The sequence below is a fragment of the Balaenoptera musculus genome, chromosome X (assembly GCF_009873245.2).
Source record: "Balaenoptera musculus isolate JJ_BM4_2016_0621 chromosome X, mBalMus1.pri.v3, whole genome shotgun sequence".
Classification (NCBI taxonomy): domain Eukaryota; kingdom Metazoa; phylum Chordata; class Mammalia; order Artiodactyla; family Balaenopteridae; genus Balaenoptera; species Balaenoptera musculus.
The window spans coordinates 59,100,641-59,120,751 of NC_045806.1; the positions used below are offsets into that span (position 1 = coordinate 59,100,641).

General features: G+C 37.4%; 1 protein-coding gene across 4 annotated transcripts in view; it reads right to left on the reverse strand.

The window, feature by feature from the left end:
- The window catches only part of PHKA1 (phosphorylase kinase regulatory subunit alpha 1), a 140,708-nt gene that overhangs the window by 17,757 nt on the left and 102,840 nt on the right, over positions 1-20,111 (reverse strand). For all 4 annotated transcript variants that reach the window (XM_036839369.1, XM_036839366.1, XM_036839368.1 and 1 more), the window contains 9 exons: positions 19,372-19,450; positions 17,249-17,415; positions 14,683-14,859; positions 13,009-13,100; positions 12,511-12,650; positions 3,200-3,356; positions 2,646-2,725; positions 1,377-1,455; positions 1,107-1,236 (listed from right to left, as the gene is read on the reverse strand). In XM_036839369.1, coding sequence (XP_036695264.1) covers positions 1,107-1,236; positions 1,377-1,455; positions 2,646-2,725; positions 3,200-3,356; positions 12,511-12,650; positions 13,009-13,100; positions 14,683-14,859; positions 17,249-17,415; positions 19,372-19,450 — 1,101 coding nt within the window. The remainder of the gene's footprint in view (positions 1-1,106; positions 1,237-1,376; positions 1,456-2,645; positions 2,726-3,199; positions 3,357-12,510; positions 12,651-13,008; positions 13,101-14,682; positions 14,860-17,248; positions 17,416-19,371; positions 19,451-20,111) is intronic.

A 20,111-nucleotide genomic window follows, 5' to 3' on the forward strand; every position in this document is an offset into this window, starting at 1 on the left:
CCTTTCTGAGTTTCATTTTTAAAAAACTGCTCATTAGCTTTATTTAAAGAATTTAAAACTTTTATACAATTTTAAAGGTTACTTTCCATTTACAGTTATTACAAAATATTGGCTATATTCCCTGTGTTGTACAATACATCCTTGAGCCTATTTTACATCCAATAGTTTGTTGAGTTTCAATTCCTTTTACAATCAGTAAAAGTGAGATAAAAATACCTTCTCCAGTTGGTTGTTGTAAGGATTAAATGAGATAATATATGTAAATATAAAGCAAAAAGTACAGTGTCTGGCATATGGTAGGTATAAAATAATCATTAGCTTTATTCCTTTAAAGGGTTATTTAAATATACATTATTTCATGTAATTTAGGTTAGATTCAAACCAATAAATTTAGCTACTTGCTAACAGCTCAATTAAAAGCCTTTTGGGGAAATTTAACTGAAACAATGGCTAAAATTGAGTTTTGCAACTGTGATTTTATCTTTGTATTCAATCTCTATCTCTATTACTTTGCCATTCTTGTTGAAATCAAATACCGAAGGAAAAAATAGTCATGCCATGGGGTCCCCCCATAATTCTGTGCTACAGCTTCCAAAGGCCCCATCTATTCTTCTAACTAAAACTGCTACCTTGCCAAATATACCTATAGCTAATATCAAAAAGAGTCTTGTCAGATAAATATGAATAGAAATATTGCCTTCCTTTATTTGATCGTGATGTTGACTAGACAGAATACTGACACTATAATCAAACTGATGTGGTGACTCAATCTGACAGCCAGAGGTGGCCATGCCTGAATCAGAATCGAACCCAGTCTGTCACACTTAGTTTGATATATGTCTCGGATCACTCTAGGAGTTAGTAGGAATGTCATTGGGAGTGCAGAGCCCCTAGGAGGTGAATTTTGAAGTTGACAACTAATATATAAATTTGTCATAGCAGTCCCTTGACTTGTATAGAGACTGACTAACATGGGAACAAGACTGCTATATGCAGCTTCTGAGCTACTGATAAAAATCTTTTAGCTTCCTTTCCCTCCTGATTCAAAACTCAGTAGAACTCTATTAAAAGTGAATTCTGCCTCAAACAGTTACTTAATTGAATACCTGAGCATCGAAGGGAGTGGGCCAGTTCTGTTGCCATAACTTGTATGATCAGACCAATTCGAAGTCGAAACATTTCAGCAAAGAGGCCAGGCTGAGTTCGCATATACATGGCTAGATATACCATTATTTCCTGTGCATGGAATGAATATAGACAAAAATTATGCCCTAGATCTCACAAGGCTTATTTTGTGGTCTTCAGAAATTGCCAGATCAATTGAAAGCAAACTTTTAAATATCAATCATCAGATTAGGCTTTATAATTCTGCTCACCTGTGTAAGAATTGAAATGCTCATGTCCCCTTCACTGGCTTCATCTATCAGCTGAGTGAGTACTTCATAGGGCAGAGGTCTAAGGAAGAGGACAGTGAAGAAAGACAAAATTCTGCAACTACTTAAAGCTAAATTTATTGAGAAAATAAAAAAGCTCCTCCCAAGTCCAAGTCAGTGTCTCAACATCTCATCATTACTGGTAGCATTCTGGTTCTTTCAGTCTTCAAAGTTCACTGCCTCCCCAAAGCACTCTGGCCCATATCAACTCAGGAGAGCTCTGCTCTCCCGTCTCTAAGCCTGGATTGCCCTTCTCCTTCCAAATTGTATTTAAAAGTCACCGCATGACGTCCTTCCAGACCAGTCTTTCATGGTTAATTCTTAACATTTGACAAGTAACTATTATGGCTAAAAAGTAGTAAACTAAATCTAAGCTGTGCCTTTTGGAAGCCATTTTATTACTTTACAATCACACCTTATAGAGTTATACTGATTTTTATAGTTTCATCAGTTTACACACACACACACACACACACGCATACACACCCTCCTACACTTCTGACTCTCCTGTTGATACTAAGCACTCTGGGGGCATGGGGCATGCCATCTCCTTTTGGATTGCCCACAGTAGCCACAAAATTGATCTGATTTGTAATAAAAGGTTCTGTTTGCCAGGAGTAAGGTGTTATGGATTGAACTGTGTTCCCTCTAAGTTCCTATGTTGAAATCCTAATCCCTAGTATCTCAGAGTGTGACCTTATTTGGAGATGGGGTCTTTACAGAGGTAAGCTAAAGTGAGGTAATTGGGTGGGCCCTAATCTAATATGACTGGTGTCTTGTATAAGTGAGAAATTTGGACACAGAGACACACAGAGAGAGAAGAAATGTGAAGAGACATAGGGAAAAAACAGCCATCTATAAGCCAAGGAGAGAGGCCTGGAACAAAGTCTAGAGTGGGGGCTAATCCCAGTTGCCCTGTTTGTTTGTTTTTTGAATAAAACGTTTGGTAAAGCCAATAAGTAAAAACAAACAAACAAAAAAACCCCAAAAGAGCAAAATACATTTGAGTACTACTCCCTGTGAACCTTCTCTTTCATTTACTCATGTCCTATCACTACCAACATTCTCACATCGACTGTCCCTGATAGAAGCTCACACACGTAGGACATTATCATCCATTTATAGATTAGGACAAGAGAATTGCAGTCAGTCCACACAGCTCCTTAAAGTCTCAGAGAAGCTTGATCAAACCCAAACAAAAACCATACTAACGCAGAGATGGTCTTCTCTCGAGGTTCTGGAGGGAGTCCCACTGTCAAGTGTTTCTGGTGGGAGAGAAGGTCTGTGCAGGCCTAGGAATAAATAGTATAATAGTATTATCCTTTCCATAACACCTCACATTTCCACGAAATTTTCTCTTTTCAGCCTAGAAACCTTTGCTCCCCCTTAACTTAATGACACATCAATCTTTTCCTCAGGAAATGCGATGAAGATCAGAAAAGAGGGATTTCTAGGAAGGAACAATGAAGTATTTTTATCTCCTAAAAGGTAGGAACTTTTAGCCTAGTATAAATTCATTCTTAAGACCTAGAATTCTCATAGTTTATAACACCTCTATAAGTCTACAGTTTATATGCTTCAGTATTATATATTTGACATTCATAAACAAAAAAAGCTACCTGATAATCAGAAATGTTATGTGGGAAAAACAACATCTTAAATGGTTAGATGCTGTGGTGACTGCCTTAAAAAACAACTGCAGAAACCAATTTTTAAAAAGCACTTCCATTTAGATTTGGTATAAATTCAAGAACAATTTATAGTACCTCATCGAGTGCTTCCACCTTCTTCCTTAAGATTCCAGAGATGTATCGGATCAGGCCCCAGTGACGAATTTCTCCAACTTTGCTATAGAGCTCAGTAAGCAGCTCTCTGACTGTTGCACTCCCCTCATCATACAATCCAGTGTCCCAGTCAGGTCCTCTGGAATGTTAAAGGCAGGTCTACATTAATTATAAATAAAGCTACAGGCAACAATATTTTGTTTGTGTCATAGTGAATATGCCTGTTTTTGATAGGTCTCTCTCATTAGGAAATGAATGTTATTTACTACGAATTCTCGTAAAACGATTTTTAAGTCAGTACTGAAAGCCGAATACCTAGACAAGAATAAGTCTTAGTTTCAGTTGTGTTTTGACAAAATACATTCTTTTACCCTCTTAATGGGCTTCAAAGTAGCTGAAATTAAAGTCAAAGATTTAATTTAACTACTGAAAGTTCAGAAAGTATGCTACACTTAGGGAACTAATGAAGAAGTATGAAGAATGTGTGCTTATTTTTAAAAGATATATATATACATACACATATATATATACACACACACACACACATCATATACATTATTGTCGTAAAAGTTCCTATAACACAAGTCAACTGTGAAGTACCATAAAAGATATATGAAGTGCTATGAAATTGGGAATTTAATAGATGATAAAAGGTAGATTATTTATTAAATGATGTTAAGACAATCAAGTAGCCAACTGGAAAAAACGTTGAATCCATGCCTCACACTGTACACCAAAATTCCAAATGTATCAAATTTAAATGTTAAAGTACTAAAAGAGATATGGGAGAACTATTTTATAATTTCAGAGTCAAGAGGACTTTTAAACTGTGAACTATACACCAAAAGCCATAAAAGATCGATACATTTATATACATATGTATATATAAATATACAAAACTCTTATTGCAAAAACCACTATAAGCAAAGTCATAGGACAAATTACAAACTGAGAAAAATATTTGCAATTCATAGGCCAATTTTCCTAATGTATAAAGAATTCCACCAAAAAACTACTAGAACTCATCAATGAATTCAGAAAGGTCGCAGGATACAAAATTAATATACAGAAATTTGCTGCATTTCTAAATACTGACGATAAACTATCAGAAAGAGAAATTAAGAACAATCTCATTTAAAATTGAATCAAAAAGAATAAAATACCTAGGAATAAATCTAACTAAGGAGGTAAAAGACCTGTACTCAGAAAACTATAAGACATTGATAAAAGAAATTGAAGGTGACATAAGCAAATGAAAAGACATACCGTACTCACGGATTGGAAGAATTAACATTGCTAAGGTGACCGTACCACCCAAGACAATCTACAGATTCAATGCGATCCCTATCAAAATACCAATCGTATTTTTCACAGAACTAGAACAAAGCATTCTAAAATTTGTATGGAAACACAAAAGACACTGAATAGCCAAAACAATTTTGAGAAAGAAGAAAAAGCTGGAGGAATCATGCTCCCTATCTTCAGACTATACTATAAAGCTGCAGTCTTCAAAGCAGTATGGAACTGGCACAAAAGCAGACACACAGTCCAATGGAACAGAATAGAGATCTCAGAAATGAACCCACAATTATATGTTTAATTAATGTTCAACAAAGGAGACAAGAATATACAATGGGGAAAAGACAGCCTCTTCAATAAACGGTGCTGGGAAAACTGGACAGCTACATGCAAAAGAATCAAACTGGACTACTTTCCCACACCATATACAAAAGTACAGTCAAAATGGATTAAAGACTTAAATGTAAGACCTGAAACTATAACAATTCGAGAAGAAAACATAGACAGTATACTCTTTGACACTGGTCTTAGCAATATGTTTTTGGATATGTCTCCTCAGGTGTGGGAAACAAAAGCAAAAATAAGCAAATGAGACTACCTCAAACTAAAAGTTTTTGCACAGAGAAGGAAACTGTCAACAAAACAAAAAGGCTGCCTACTGAATAGGAGAAGACAATTGCAAATGATATATCCAATGAAGGGTTAATATCCAAAATAGACAACTCATACAATTCACGTCAAAAAAAATAAACAATCTGATTGAAAATGGGCAGAGAATCTGAATAGACATTTTTCCAGAGAAGACATACAAATGGCTAATAAGCACATGAAAAGATGCTCAATATCACTAATCATCAAGGATATGCAAATCAAAACCATAATGAGATATCACCTCACACCTGTCAGAATGGCCATCATCAAAAAGATAAGAAATACCAAGTGTTTATGAGGATGTGAAGAAAAAGGAACCCTAATGCACTGTTGGTGGGAATGTAAATTGGTGCAGTCACTATGGAAAACAGTATGGAGATTCCTCAAAGACTTAGAAATACCAACAAGGACCTACAATATAGCACAGGGAACTATACTCAATATTTTGTACTAACCTATAAGGGAAAAGAATCTGAAAAAGAATACATATATATATAAAACTGAATCACTGTGCTGTACACCTGAACTAACATGACATTGTAAATCAACTATACTTCAATAAAATTTTCAAAAAAGGCAAAAAAAAAACCCTTAAAAATAGAACTATCATATGATCCAGCAATTCCACTTCTGGGTATCTATCTGAAGAAAACAAAAACACTAATTTGAAAAGATATATGCACAGCTCTGTTCACTGCAGCATTATTTATGATAGCCAAGATATGGAAGCAACTAAATGCCCATCAATATGAATGGATAAAGATGTGATATATATATATATATACACACACACACACACACACACACACACACACATATACATACACACACACATACATACACACACACAATGGAATATTACTCTGCAATAAAAAAGAATGAAATCTTGCCATTTTCAACAACATGGATGGTGGACCTAGAGGATATTATGCTAAGTGAAATAAGTCACACAGAGAAAGATAAATATCGTATGACTTCACTTATATATAGAATCTAAAAAACAAAACAAATGAACAAACATAACAAAGCAGAAATAGTATCATAGATACAAAGAACAAACATGGTTGCCAGAGGAGAGGGAAGTGGGGGGAGGAGAGAAATAGGTGAGGGAGATTAAGAGGTTAAAAAAAAAAGAATTCCAACAAATAGATAAGAAAATAAAAAACAACAAAAGAACATCTGGCAAAATAAGTACCAATGGCTTTTAAACTTAAGAAAAGGTGTTCAATCTACCATTTGGGTAAACAGGTATAAAAGTAAACACATATATATCTGTATTTACCTATATATGCATAAAATGTCCCTGGATGGATACACAAAAAATCAATAGCATTGATTGTCTATGAGGAGGGGAATCAGGTATCTGGGGAACAGAGGTGGGAGAAAGACTTTTTACCCCTTCACTGTATCCTTTTGTACTTTAAAATGTTTGAACCATGATAATGTGTTATCTATTCAATATATCAAATTATATATAATATAAATGTTTAATATAATAAAACTAAATCTATACTATACTATACGAATCAATGGATTCAAGAAACAGTGAATGAAAGTCTGAAGAGTAACAGGATATTTTCACAGTCTCAAAGTACATCTCTACAAGATACTTTTTAATTTTGAAGTATAACATAGTAACTTTACAGCGGAGGAACGTGGAAGATACTACCTTAACCAAGTGGTCAGAGTTACCAGAAATGGGACTCATCAGTACTATGTGCCTCCTGATAAGATACACTGAGAAGAACTCAGCATCACTTCAGTAGTATTCTTGCCCAAAATGCATAACCTGAATTTAATTATGAGGCAACATCAGATAAACCAAAATTTAGGGATATTCTGTAAAACAACTGGTCTGTATCCTTCAAAAATGTCAATAACATTAAAAATAAAGACTTAGGAACTGTTCCAGATTAAAGGAGATGAGGGACACATAAGAACTAAATGAAATGCATCATTTAGATTTTCTTTTGCTATAAAGACATTATTGGGACAACCAACAAATCTCAATAAGGTCTGTAGATTAGATAACAGTATTATCTTAACATTAATTTTCTGATTTTGGCAATTATACTGTGCTTACATAAGAGAATTCCTAGTCTTTAGGAAATACACATCGAAGTATCTGGGGGTAGAAGGGGATCATGTTTGCCACATACTGTCAAATGGTTCAGAAAAAAAATGTGTGTGTGGTGATGATGATGATGAGATGATGAAGAAGAAGACAGGGAGGGAGGCAGGGAGGGGGGAGAGAGAGAGAGATATTAAAGCTCAGTGTGAACATCTGAGGGATCTGGGTGAAGGATATCCAGAACTTTTTTTTTTTAATTTAATTTTATTATTTTTTTAAACATCTTTATTGGAGTATAATTGCTTTACAATGGTGTGTTAGTTTCTGCTTTATAACAAAGGGAATCAGCTATATGTATACATATATCCCCATATCTCTTCCCTCTTGCATCTCCCTCCCTCCCACCCTCCCTATCCCACCCCTCTAGGTGATCACAGAGCACCGAGCTTATCTCCCTGTGCTATGCGGCTGCTTCCCACTAGCTATCGGTTTTACATTTGGTAGCGTATATATGTCCATGCCACTCTCTCACTTTGTCCCAGCTTACCTTTCCCCCTCCCCGTGTCCTCAAGTCCATTCTCTAGTAGGTCTGCGTCTTTATTCCCATCCTGCCCCTAGGCTCTTCATGACCATTTTTTTTTCTTTTTTGTAGACTCCATATATATGTGTTAGCATACGGTATTTGTTTTTCTCTTTCTGACTTACTTCACTCTGTATGACAGAATCTAGGTCAATCCACCTCACTACAAATAACTCAATTTTGTTTCTTTTTATGGCTGAGTAATATTCCATTGTATATATGTGCCACATCTTCTTTACCCATTCATCTGTTGATGGACACAGGTTGCTTCCATGTCCTGACTATTGTAAATAGAGCTGCAATGAACATTGTGGTACATGACTCTTTTTGAATTATGGTTTTCTCAGAACTTTTTTTTTTGTACTATCCTTACAACTTTTCTCTAAGTTTGAAATGGTCAAAATAAAAATAAATAATATGAAAATAAATGTTATGAGATCTCATAATCAGGGAAGATCCTTTTTATTCCTAGGGATCAGAGAAAGTTTCATGGAGGTGACAGATGATCCAGGCCTTGATGGATAGCTAGAATTCCAAAGAGGAGAGATGGGATGTGGTAAAGGGAGAGTAGTCCAGACAGAGGAAAAAACATGAACCAAGGTCTGAAAGTGGTCATATACAGGCTTTGTTTTGGATGTGATAAGTAGCAGGCTGTTTTGGTGGCAGTATTCACATTGTGATGGGGGAGCAATGGTAGATAAAGGTCGAAAGTTAGATTATAGAGGATATAGGTTTGGTCACTGATTCCCAACAGTAGTGGTGGTGATGTGGTAGGGAGAGGCAGGGGATGAGAAGGACTTGAAGGTGTTGACACAATTTCAAGTCTGGGTGACTGAAAGAATGATAATACCATGAAAAGCGTCAGGCAGTAGTAGGTTTCTGGTAAAGACTGAATTTGACTTTAGACATGTTGAGTAAGAAGACATATAAAAATGAATTCTGAGTAGATTAAGGACTTAAATTTTTTAAAATTCTTGAAGGTATTTAAAATATTTTTAAATTCTGGGAGGGGAGAAGGTTCTCCCCATGCATGATAAGAAACTCAGAAGCCAAAAAAGAAAAGACTATATAAAACAAAACTTTTGGGACTTCCCTGGTGGTCCAGCGGTTAAGACTCCACGCTCCCAATGCAGGGGGCCCGGGTTCGATCCCTGGTCAGGGAACTAGACACCACATGCTGCAACTAAAGATCCCACGTACCACAACTAATGATCCCCCACGCCACAACGAAGATGTTGCGTGCCGCAACTAAGACCCAGTGCAGCCAAATAAGTAAATAAATAAATATTAAAAAAAAAACCCGAAACTTTTGCATAGAGAAAAGCATATGAACAAAGTTAAAACACAAATACCTTGGACAAAATATCTGCAACAAATATAACAAACAAAATAGTAATATATACTATTACTATAAGAAAAATATAAATAATCCAATGGAGAGCAAACAATGGTTATGAACAGACAACTCACAGAAGGAATACTAGTCAATAGACATAGGAAACCCCACCTCCCAGTTTCTACTCAAATCCACAAGGGATACTGGGCAGAATTCCAAGTGTATTAAACACCATGCAGCACATCAAACAATCTACTCAAGTGGTTTGATACTAGAGTACTAGTTCTAGTGAGATTACAGGTTTTGATCAGATGTTATGGTGAAGTTAGTATGTACAGGATTAGATGAAGAAAACTCATGTGTTAGGAGTGGAAGAGTTGGCAGTCAACCATGGATCATCTGAATTGGTAGGAAAGCATGAGTGTTTCAAGCCTTTGCTTGCCTATCCCAATGACCCTGCTGAATCTTCAGTTTTCATTCAAGCTACAGTCATTAGTCATTCTGTCCTTAACCCTTATCTCTTCTCACCTTCTCTATCTTTTCACTACTCTGCATTTAGCATTGTGCCTGGCACATAAGTATTCAACTAATACTTTTTGAACAGACTGCCTTACCCTAAAGGAAAAAGGAAAGGAATAAAGGTATCGGAGTAATAAAACCCATGTCTTTTTCTTGGTAGTAGCACATAACAAGCTTTAACAGTTGGCACTTGGACAGGGTTGTATGAGAGGGGAAGTCCCTCACAGCATCAGACTGTCAGGTGGCTTATATAAGGCACAAGTTCTACCATCCATAACAGGAGGAGGGCAAGGGAACTCCCAGGGAAGAGGGGAGGAAGGGGGTTACAGGTCTAGGTGTGGTCCCTCAGTAGCACTGTGGGGAGGCTCTAGGTTAGAAAGCTCTGAATGGCAGCAATGGTTTGGGACACTCATGGCCCAGGGCTTATCTCTTGCTAGCAGATGCAGGTTGAGTTTTGAGGAGGATGCAAAGCAGGCAGGCCCTAAATGGCTTAAAATATGTTTGGGCTATTTTTAATACAATTGGATGTGTAAAACTTTGACTTTAGTGCTGGTGGGCTTTTCAGCTTCCTTTTTTACTTACTCATTAAACACCATAATCTGATGGAAATGGCATACGCTCTGGAGTCAGGCCAAGGGGACTTCATTACCACCTAGAGGGGATGAAAGTTCCAGATCCCTACCTAGCCTTCTTTGACACTCCCCTGGCAGTGAGAAAGGTGGAGCAGTGCCTGCCTTGGTGAGAGCAGAAGTCTGGGCTTTCCACTCAGCCTTTGTTGACAGGGGTAGCACCGCAGATTTTTCTCTGGTGCTTGGCTGGAATAGAGTGGTTATTGTTTAAAAGTTGTCTGTGTTGCTAGAGTGCCTCTTTCCTAGCCCTTTGTCTGGGAAGAACGGGTTTTCCTTAGGGCTTTTGTTGTCTGTGCCCACTGACTGGCCTTTTCAGGCTGCTGGCTTCTCCAGCACCCAGTGAGGCAACAAAGAAAACCTGGGGATGTCAGCACCCTCTCAGTCCTTGAATCATGAGGTCCTTAGCCAGTCTGCCGCCTTCTCTCCACCTTTCAACATCTTGTTATGTTTGTTTTATAAATAATGTCCTCCTGTACCCAGGAGGAACAGAGAGAAATGCATTTACTCTATCTTGTCCAGAACCAGAAGTCCCATTGTGGTTATGTTTTAAGAGGTTTTTGTCTTTTAGAAATAATACTGAAATATTTAGGAATAAAATGATAAAATGTTTGGTATCCTCTTCAAAATAATCCAGGAGGAAGAGAGAATGAGAATATAGATGTGACAAGATTAACCATGAGTTTATAGTTGTTCAGGCTGGGAGATGGGTCCAAAAGTGTTCATCACACTGTTCTCTCTACTTTTGTATAAGCCTGGGCATTTCGGCAATATCATCAAAGTTACTCTCCCTCCTCTGTTGAGGATGTGTTTGAGGAAAACTAGATTGAAGTAGAAAGACTTGTTAGGAAACTGTAGCAACAGTCCTAGGGAGAGACATAGGCCTGAATGAAGGCAGCAATATTAGAGATGCAGAAGATAAATATTTAGAGGTAAAACTGGACAGACTTGGTGATTAACTGGATATAGGGAGAAGGCTTGATGATTAGGTAGGTGTTGATTCCAACAATAGAGATGGAGAATTTCATAGAAGCAACTCCATTTTTGATATTTGACTGCTGACTGCTTTCAAGTCCTACCACTCCCCTTTCCTTTCCAGCCTACGTCTGAGCAAGTTGATAAAAAAGTCTGAGTGTTCCCTCTTTTGGTGCCGTTGAGAATGAACCCTCATCCCAGCCTCACCTCCTAATCATAATAAAATTCCAAATCCAGCCTCTTTCCCTGCTTTTTAAGGACCCACACCCTTCTGGTATTTGTGTGGCATCATCAGTCTTGACATCCAAAACAAATTAGGGGAGGGCGGGGGTCCATCCTCCCTCTTCAGGGTGCTGACAACATGAATAAATGAGGAAGAACAGGTAATTTTGTGGGGGAATTTGGGGGACAGGAGAGAGGAGTTCAAGGTACCTAGAGTTAGGGGTACCTAGATAAAATGTACCTAGCAGAGGATGCCTGACACATAGCAAACACTCACTAATGCTACTTTTTTTTTCCTGTAAGCCTCCATATTCTTACTTCTTTTGAGTTAAAAATTTATCTATAGATTTTACCAAATAATGGAGGCTTAAAATAACCATAATAATGATAATAATGTTTACGTTATTAGTCACTTACTATGTACCAGGCATTGTATTAGAGACTGCAGATATTTTTTTTTAACATCTTTATTGGAGTATAATTGCTTTACAATGGTGTGTTAGTTTCTGCTTTATAACAAAGTGAATCAGTTATACATATACATATGTTCCCATATCTCTTCCCTCTTGCATCTCCCTCCCTCCCATCCTCCATATCCCACCCCTGCAGGTGGTCACAAAGCACAGAGCTGATCTCCCTGTGCTATGTGGTTGCTTCCCACTAGCTATCTATTTTACGTCTGGTAGTGTATATGTCCATGCCACTCTCTCACTTTGTCACATCTTACCCTTCCCCCTCCCCATATCCTCAAGTCCATTCTCTAGTAGGTCTGTGTCTTTATTCCCAGAGACTGCAGATATTTTATCTTGTTTTAATCTTTACAACAATTCTATGAGGTAGGTATAATCCAAATTTTATAAATGAGGACAATTGAGACTTTAAAGTTACACAGTAGGTAGGTTGCAAAACTATTCAAATCCACATCAGTGAGACTCCAGAGCAGTGCTATATTTACTATGCTATACTTCTTTTCTATATGATCATGAAAGTAGATTGATAATATCCATCACTTACTTCATAGTATATAGCATGTAGAGGATATCAGCTTGCTCCTGTAAGCTGGAGGTCTCCTTCAACTGTAAAACCAGTGCTTTGAAGTCCACTTCCCCAGACGGGTGTCTAGGAAGATGTATTTCTACACGAACAGAGGGAACCTTTAGTTTGAGAAAAGACAAAAAAAATCCACAAGTGATCACCTTAAATAATGCCCTAGAGTGTTGATCTTTTCACTTTCTAAACCTTTTCCATAAGAGTTTGCTAAATTTTGACAAAAAGTAAAGCAAAAACAATGACACCTTCAGAATGTATGATACAGCAATCTAGTTTTCTTAAGCCTGACTAGAAAAACTTGCCCATTTAAAAAGTGAACTAAAAAGGACATATGTCTTCACCATGGTGGCATTTTGCCTACCACCAGTTACTAGCAGAAACCATAATGGCTAGTTCTATTATTTTCTGTAAGAATGGCAGTTTTGCAAAAAGCTGATAGAAATACCTCCTGTGCAAATTTACCTGGTTCTCTTGTGGTGCATGAAGTAAGTCAAGTAAGTTGAGTGAAGGCCGGGAAGCCTGAAATATCTTTGTAGGAAGATACATGTGTACATCTGCAAGAGGTTGATATTTATGGAAAAGCTTAGATAATTAAGAGATAAATAAAAATGCACAGTTGACCTCAACAATGAAGTTACATATGGGTTGGTTCTTTATAGAACAAGAATGAGAAATTTACCCTTTCTTGGTAATAGCAAAGAAAAGAAATATGAAGGTCAGATAAATCAAAGGATATTCAATCAATCAATAAACATATTTTGAATGGAATATCTAGAATTATAGCATCAGCTGGACATATAAGATATTAAATTCTACGAACGTAATCAACACCACAATGGTGCTATCACTGATACTTTAATAGACTACCACATATAACAGAAAGAACCCAGTTACATTTTATATTTTCTGGACTCTCCCAGAAGAATATCTGGCCGCTAGCAGTTGGAATTGCTTGGGAACCGATAAATGGATGACCCTATCTAGGGAATCAAAAAATGTAGTGGCTGACCAACTTTGAGATATTCCTAAGATTTTTACTTACAGTTCATTGTTGAAACACTTACCATAACCTCTAAGGAGAGACTCTCTTGTCATTTTTGCCATTTTACAGATACAGAAAGAGAGATACAGAGCTCAGATAACTGTTCAAGCAAGTAAGTAGCAGAGCTGGGAATTAAGCTCAAGTTTCCTGATTCACAATCAAGAAGTATAACTTAATAAAGCTGATGTCTTTGCATAAGCCCTTTGTCAAGGAAGCATACGCAAAGGCTATGTATGCTAAGCTTTTCCCTTTTCTAACTGTTAAATGATTCCCCAATGATCATGTTTAATATCTTTGGTTAGTAATGGTCAATAAAATTTTAGACAGTAAGATCATGCATCTCAATCATTCTCATCATCTGTGAAATGTTAACATTTAGGTCCTCTAGGTGTGGCCAAGGAGCCCTTCTGTCCCTTCATATGTAGCTATCATACAAGTAATGAACACTCTTAGGAGCCATGACTACTCCTGGCAATGAGTGGTAGAAGACATCCTCCACTGTGAATACTACTGAGGGAGGATAGTAGTCTTGGGGAGAAGAATGGTAAAGCTGTTGAAGAATGATACTGTAGTTGACAAATACAGCTCTACACTGCTGGAACAACTGACTGTATAAGTTACAGCTGGCCTAAGGAACCAGATTTAGCTTAATTAAGGGAGAATATCTCCCTTTCCATTGCAAGGCTATCTTGTAATAGTCTGCAATGCTTTCCCTTTAAATAAAATTACTTCCAAATTAGTGACTTTTCCAAAGGAGGAAAAAATCCTTTCCGCATTTTAATACTTTGATGTTAAAATTGAATATGCTCCATGTCTCTTGTTCTGTCTCTTCTTGCTATGTAACTGGTTAAACCAGACTACACAGCACTATCTATAGCAAAACTATACCCATTAATTACCCATTTTTAATTGTAAAAATTCATTAATTTTACAAATATTTGAGCAACTGATATGTTCTAGGTGCTGTCGGAGATGCTGGGGATAAAGCAGTGAACAAAACAAAGTTCCTGCCTACACTGTAATAAACACCCCACCCCCATCCTGGGCTTCATGTCATCCTGTTCCTGACTCCAGTGAGTCATGGCATTACTCACTCTGTACATGCAGCTCCTTGGCCTTGGTCATCAAGGACATTAAATCGCAGGTTGTCTGCACAGCAGCTCGGAACCGATTTAGCCCTCCCTTCTGTGAGGTAAGGGCTACTTTAGGATGGGGAGCAGTGTGCACCAAAAGGTGATCTAAATAACGAGCAACTTCATCACCACAGCGAGCTGCAAGGTTAGTGGGGGGAGGGGGAGAGAAAAAAATAAACATTTTAGTTACTTCACAATCTACCCCACCAAACAGAATGACTGACTCCTGTGCCCACAACACAGCACCAAAACCAGGTTGTTTTAGCTCATGGGGGAAAGGAGTTGGTGATCATTATACAATCTCGTAGCTTTACTATTCAGAAACTATAGCCACTTACCAGGATCCACCTGTTCTTCAACTTTGTTGAGACAATATTAGGTTCCCTGAAAGTAGTATGAGCTTATTATAGGCCAGGTGGAGCATTTCATAATCTATGTATGTGTGTGTGATGGTAGTGGTGGTGGCAGTTGTGGTGGAGGAGGAGTAGAACAGGGCCCTTTGAGTCTCACTGGTATGAGGAGACTTGTGGGGAAGGGCAAAAATCTACTAAACATTGAGCCTACCTGAAAACAGACAGATTCCACAAATGGCAGCTACAATTGCTAAAGAAAGAACAAGCTCCATGTGGCACTGGTGTCAAAAGGACTACTGACCACACGTTGGTCTTTTTTGTTACCCCCTTCACTTATTCACCAAATATTTATTGCCCACTATGGACCAGGTGGTGTACTAGGTGCTGAGGTTTCAGTGCTGAAGAAGACAGATATAGTCCTTATCCTCTTGGTCTCTCCCTCCCCCCCACACCTTCTATAACATTATCTCTGACTATGGATAACGGAAACCAAAAAAAATACATATATCTTGTGGCTGCTTAACATTTCAGATTTTACATGAACACTTGCAACATTTATAGTTGGAAAAGCCCAATGTTTGGATCAATACTGAAGTTTGCTACGTCAGTCATGTATCATCTGGATTTTGATTACCTCTGGGGAACTCTCCAGATGTCTTTCTATTCTCTGATGTGACTAATGGGAACTAGCAGAGCTGCAGGAGTGGACCTCATACTCAGTGACATCTTAATGACAAATATTATAACCTTGAATACAATCTAGACACTTGAGTAGAGGATTATGAAGAATATGGAGAGAAGCGCTCTCCCCATGGAAGAGCTGGCAAGCAATAGACATGTCCATTGTGAGGACACCAATGAGTAAACCCAGACAGGGGAAAGTGACTCAGAATGCATAATATCAAGCTTAGTAAAACATATCATTAAAGAGATATATTTAAGAAAGCAATCTAAGAGAAAGAGTGCTACAGATATAAATCACAACTACCTATGCAATAGCAAACAACCTCAATATATGATCAGTCTTATTTGGTTTTCAAAATATTTCAGCTTATGCCAAGATAGATATCATGACTTTGGGTATTACCGATAACAGGAAATAACCTTGTATTTAATGTACTCTTCAAACAAAGAAATTCACACTATTTTAGATCTTACAAAAACAAATACAGAGTGAATTAAATGGTACTTAGGTGAGTAAATGCTGAGCCCAAATGAGAAAATAGTCCTTCTGACTGCTAGTGTTTTGGTTTACTGTATATGAGATTATGCTTGCTAGCTCACTGAGGAAAGCTAATTTATTTATTTTTCTTCTCTCCAACACACCACTCTTAAGATAAAGAAATTGGCTGCCTTAAGATATAGGCTAACAGTCAGAAAACCAGACAGTGAAAGCAGGCAAACCACGTTTTACATAACTAGAACAATAATTCACTCCCACCGGCCCTTCTCTCTGTGGGATTCAAATAATGTAATGTTTGCCCTGCCTAGGTCAGCATTTTAACACTTTAGGGTGTTTCTCAGGCCCCCATGATGCTTTCTCACTATATCATCTTTGTATTCCTAGAAGCCAATTAGATTTTGTTCTGCGTTATTTGTCTAGGTGTAATATGAAAGCAATAGGCGTACCAAATCGGCTTTTTCAAACTACGCAGAACTCCCCAGAGATTCTGATGTACCCCTATAATATTCTATATAAAAGAACTATATAAAATTAGAATATATAGAATATATTAGAATATAAAATTATAGAATATTATATAATAGTCTATATAAAAGAACTCTGATGGAATTTTATACTTTTTATGCTTTTTAATGTCAAAAAGCAGTACGTATATGTCTAGTTTTCCTACTACATACTTGATTAAATATCTCTCACTCACCATTGCTTCCTCCCATTTTTAAAGTACGAGTCATTTTATGTACCTGGGAGAGAAATCTCCCCTAACCTTAGTAAGGGATAGTCCAACTCTATACTCCACAATCACCACAGGGATATTAGACCAGAAACCAAAGGTAAGTAGAAGAATGAAAAGTGAAGCCAAACAAAAGTAGAAATCTAGGTGTATTAAATAGAAGTGAGACTGCTGGCAGTGAGAAATATTAAGGAGGATGCTCAACAATACTTTGTATTCTTGTCCAGCAAGGCCAGTGCATTTATGAAGCCTCCTTACCATTACTGGTTGAACCATAGCCATTCATCCAGTCACCAGATTCCAGCTCATTATCATAGGCATCATAATCTTCACTGTACAATTTACCCTCAGGTCCAGGGTCCATAAAGCTCAAATGTGTGCAGCAAGATGTTGTCAAAAACTCTGACAGTTTACCTGTTTGAATCCTGACAATTAAGAGGGTAAACAGGAAACAGAAAATCAGAGGAAATCATTTTCAAAACAACACAGTTTAGTGATAAAAAGGATACCTAGAATGCTCTGTTGGGGGATTACTAACGTTTATACACTAGTACAAATTTTGTAAAAGTGAACATTTACAGCACTCCTAGACATAGTGTAGTATAGGTTAGGGTACTATGTTAATAAAGACTACAATTAATGGGTTCACAATCCACCAGCAGATCAGTTTTGCTCTCTTTCACTGCCACATACTACATTGCTAACTCTGCCAAATATCTGGCAAAAACTTCCATTGGCTGCAAGAGAAGCTAGGACAGAATGAAGATAAATCACCACAAATCTGTCGTATCATTTCAAAAAATACTCAAAAAGACCATTTTGAAAAGAAAAAACGGTATCTGACAATTTTAAGAATTATAGTAGATTGTAAGCCATATCTTCCCCTACTTATAAAGCCAATTGCAAAACCCAAACCCAAAGGGAAAGTCAATAATACTGATTTTCTAAAGAAGTCAACTTGAGGGGGCTCCCAATAGCCAGATCTTGAATAATATGTACACTGAAATTGGAATGAATCATGACATAAATATAAAATAAGAATCTATGACTCTATGCTGGCAATAAAACTACAAAATTAAAGGGGCTAAGGGAGAGCTTTTTTTTATTTTTAACAGAAGGATTCCAACTAATACATGTACAAAGAATGATAGAAACACAGAATCATGATTTTACAACCCCATTAGTAATAACTGATTGATCAATGGAAGCTAAAGCCATTTGGTCAAAGACTGTTGGAGAAAGGATAATGGAATCTAGACACGAATGGAGGATTATGAAGAATATGGAGAGAAGCGCTCTCCCCATGGAAGGGCTGGCAAGCAATAGACACGTCCATTGTGAGGTCACCAATGAGTAAACTCAGACAGGGGAAAGTAACTCAGAAGATAACATTTTAAACAAATTGAGAGACATTCTGCAAAATAACTGACCTTCTTTCTTTAAAACTGTAATGAAAACTGTAATGAAATATTAACAAATAGCTGGGGAATTGCTCTAGATTAAAAGACATCAAGGAGATACAATAACTAAAAGCCAACGAGTGATCTTTCATTGGAGCCGGAGTGGGAAAAAAGCTATGGGAAAACATTATTGAGACAACTGGGTAATTTTGAATATGGACTCTGTATTAGATAATAGTATCATATCAATATTAACTTTTCTGAGTGTGCTGATTATATTGTAGTCATGTATGAGAATGCCCTCTTTCTTAGAAGACAGAAACTGAAGTATTTAGGGTTGAAGAGTCATGATATCTCTGACTAACCCTCACACACTTTAGCGAAAAAAGTGTGTGTGCCTGTGTGTGTGTGTGTGTGTGTGTGCGTGTGCACATATGTGTGTGTGAGAGAGGGAGAAGGGTAGGGAACAAGAGAGGAAGGGAGGGAGGAGAGGAAGGGAGGGAGGAGAGGAAGGAAGGGAGGGAAGGGGGGAGAGAGAGAACACACAAGTGGGACAGATGTTAACAGGTGAGTCTTGAGGGAGAGTATATGGTATTCAATAAGATTCTTGCATATTTGGGTCTACTTGAAAGTTTTCAAAATAAAAACTTAGGGAAAAAAGAAAAGCAGTGAGAATTGAATAGTCCAGTAACCTACTTTCCTCCCTCCTTCCCTCCCTTCCTTCCATTCTTCCTTCCTTCCAGGGTAAGTTTCCTGATCCACTGAATTTATGGGGTGTAGGCAAAGAACAGGGTGGGGAAAAATTCCAACCGTTCTCTTTAACATTAAATTCCTTGATTCAATCTATCAAACACCAGCTCCTGGAATAGGATGGGTATATGTTGCTAAAGATACAGAGAAAGGCATCACAAGTCTACCATTACTATACCCAGCATGCAAATTTCACTTCATTTCACTACTGAGTGCATACAGGTCACTTACCTTGCCCCACCAAAATAGCCATCCTGCATTTTTCGGAGTGCTGCCAGGATACTTGAATTCAAGCTGGTTCCACCTTCATCTTAAAATGAAGAGAATTTTAAAACAATCTTTGTGGTTTTAACTTTGAAATAAGGGGAATCTTTCAATTATTTTAAACCAACTTTCTGGTGGTGATGGTACAAATGAGACAGTCCTCGTTGACCACCCTGTATTTCAACACTTCATCTGAGAGCCAATGATGCTGCAGAATGGGAAATGGTAAGGGATGATGACCAAGAGAGGAGAGTTCCTCACAGACAGTATCTTATTTATTGTAAGTACTTAGCACATTGCCTGATTGCAGAACACAGAATGATTACTGAATGCTGACAATAATAACAACAGCAACCATATGTTGAATGTTATGTGCCGAGTACTGTGCTGAACATTTTATACATTATCTCATCCAATGAGCTTTGGTTTACGTGTGTGTATGTGGGTAGGCATAAAAAATATTTAGAAGGCTAACAATTATCCAACTTTATGTGAAGGGGATCATACTACACATACTCTTTTGTGATCCACTTTTTCTAACTAATTCTTTGCAAAAGGTAAAAATGATTCCATAACAGATATTTAGACTGTTGTATTATAAGCAACACTGTGATGTAATTTTTCTATTATTTCCTTAGGATAAATTCTTACAAGTAGAACTGTCAGAACAAAGGGAACACTTACTAAAAACTTTATAGACTGCCAAA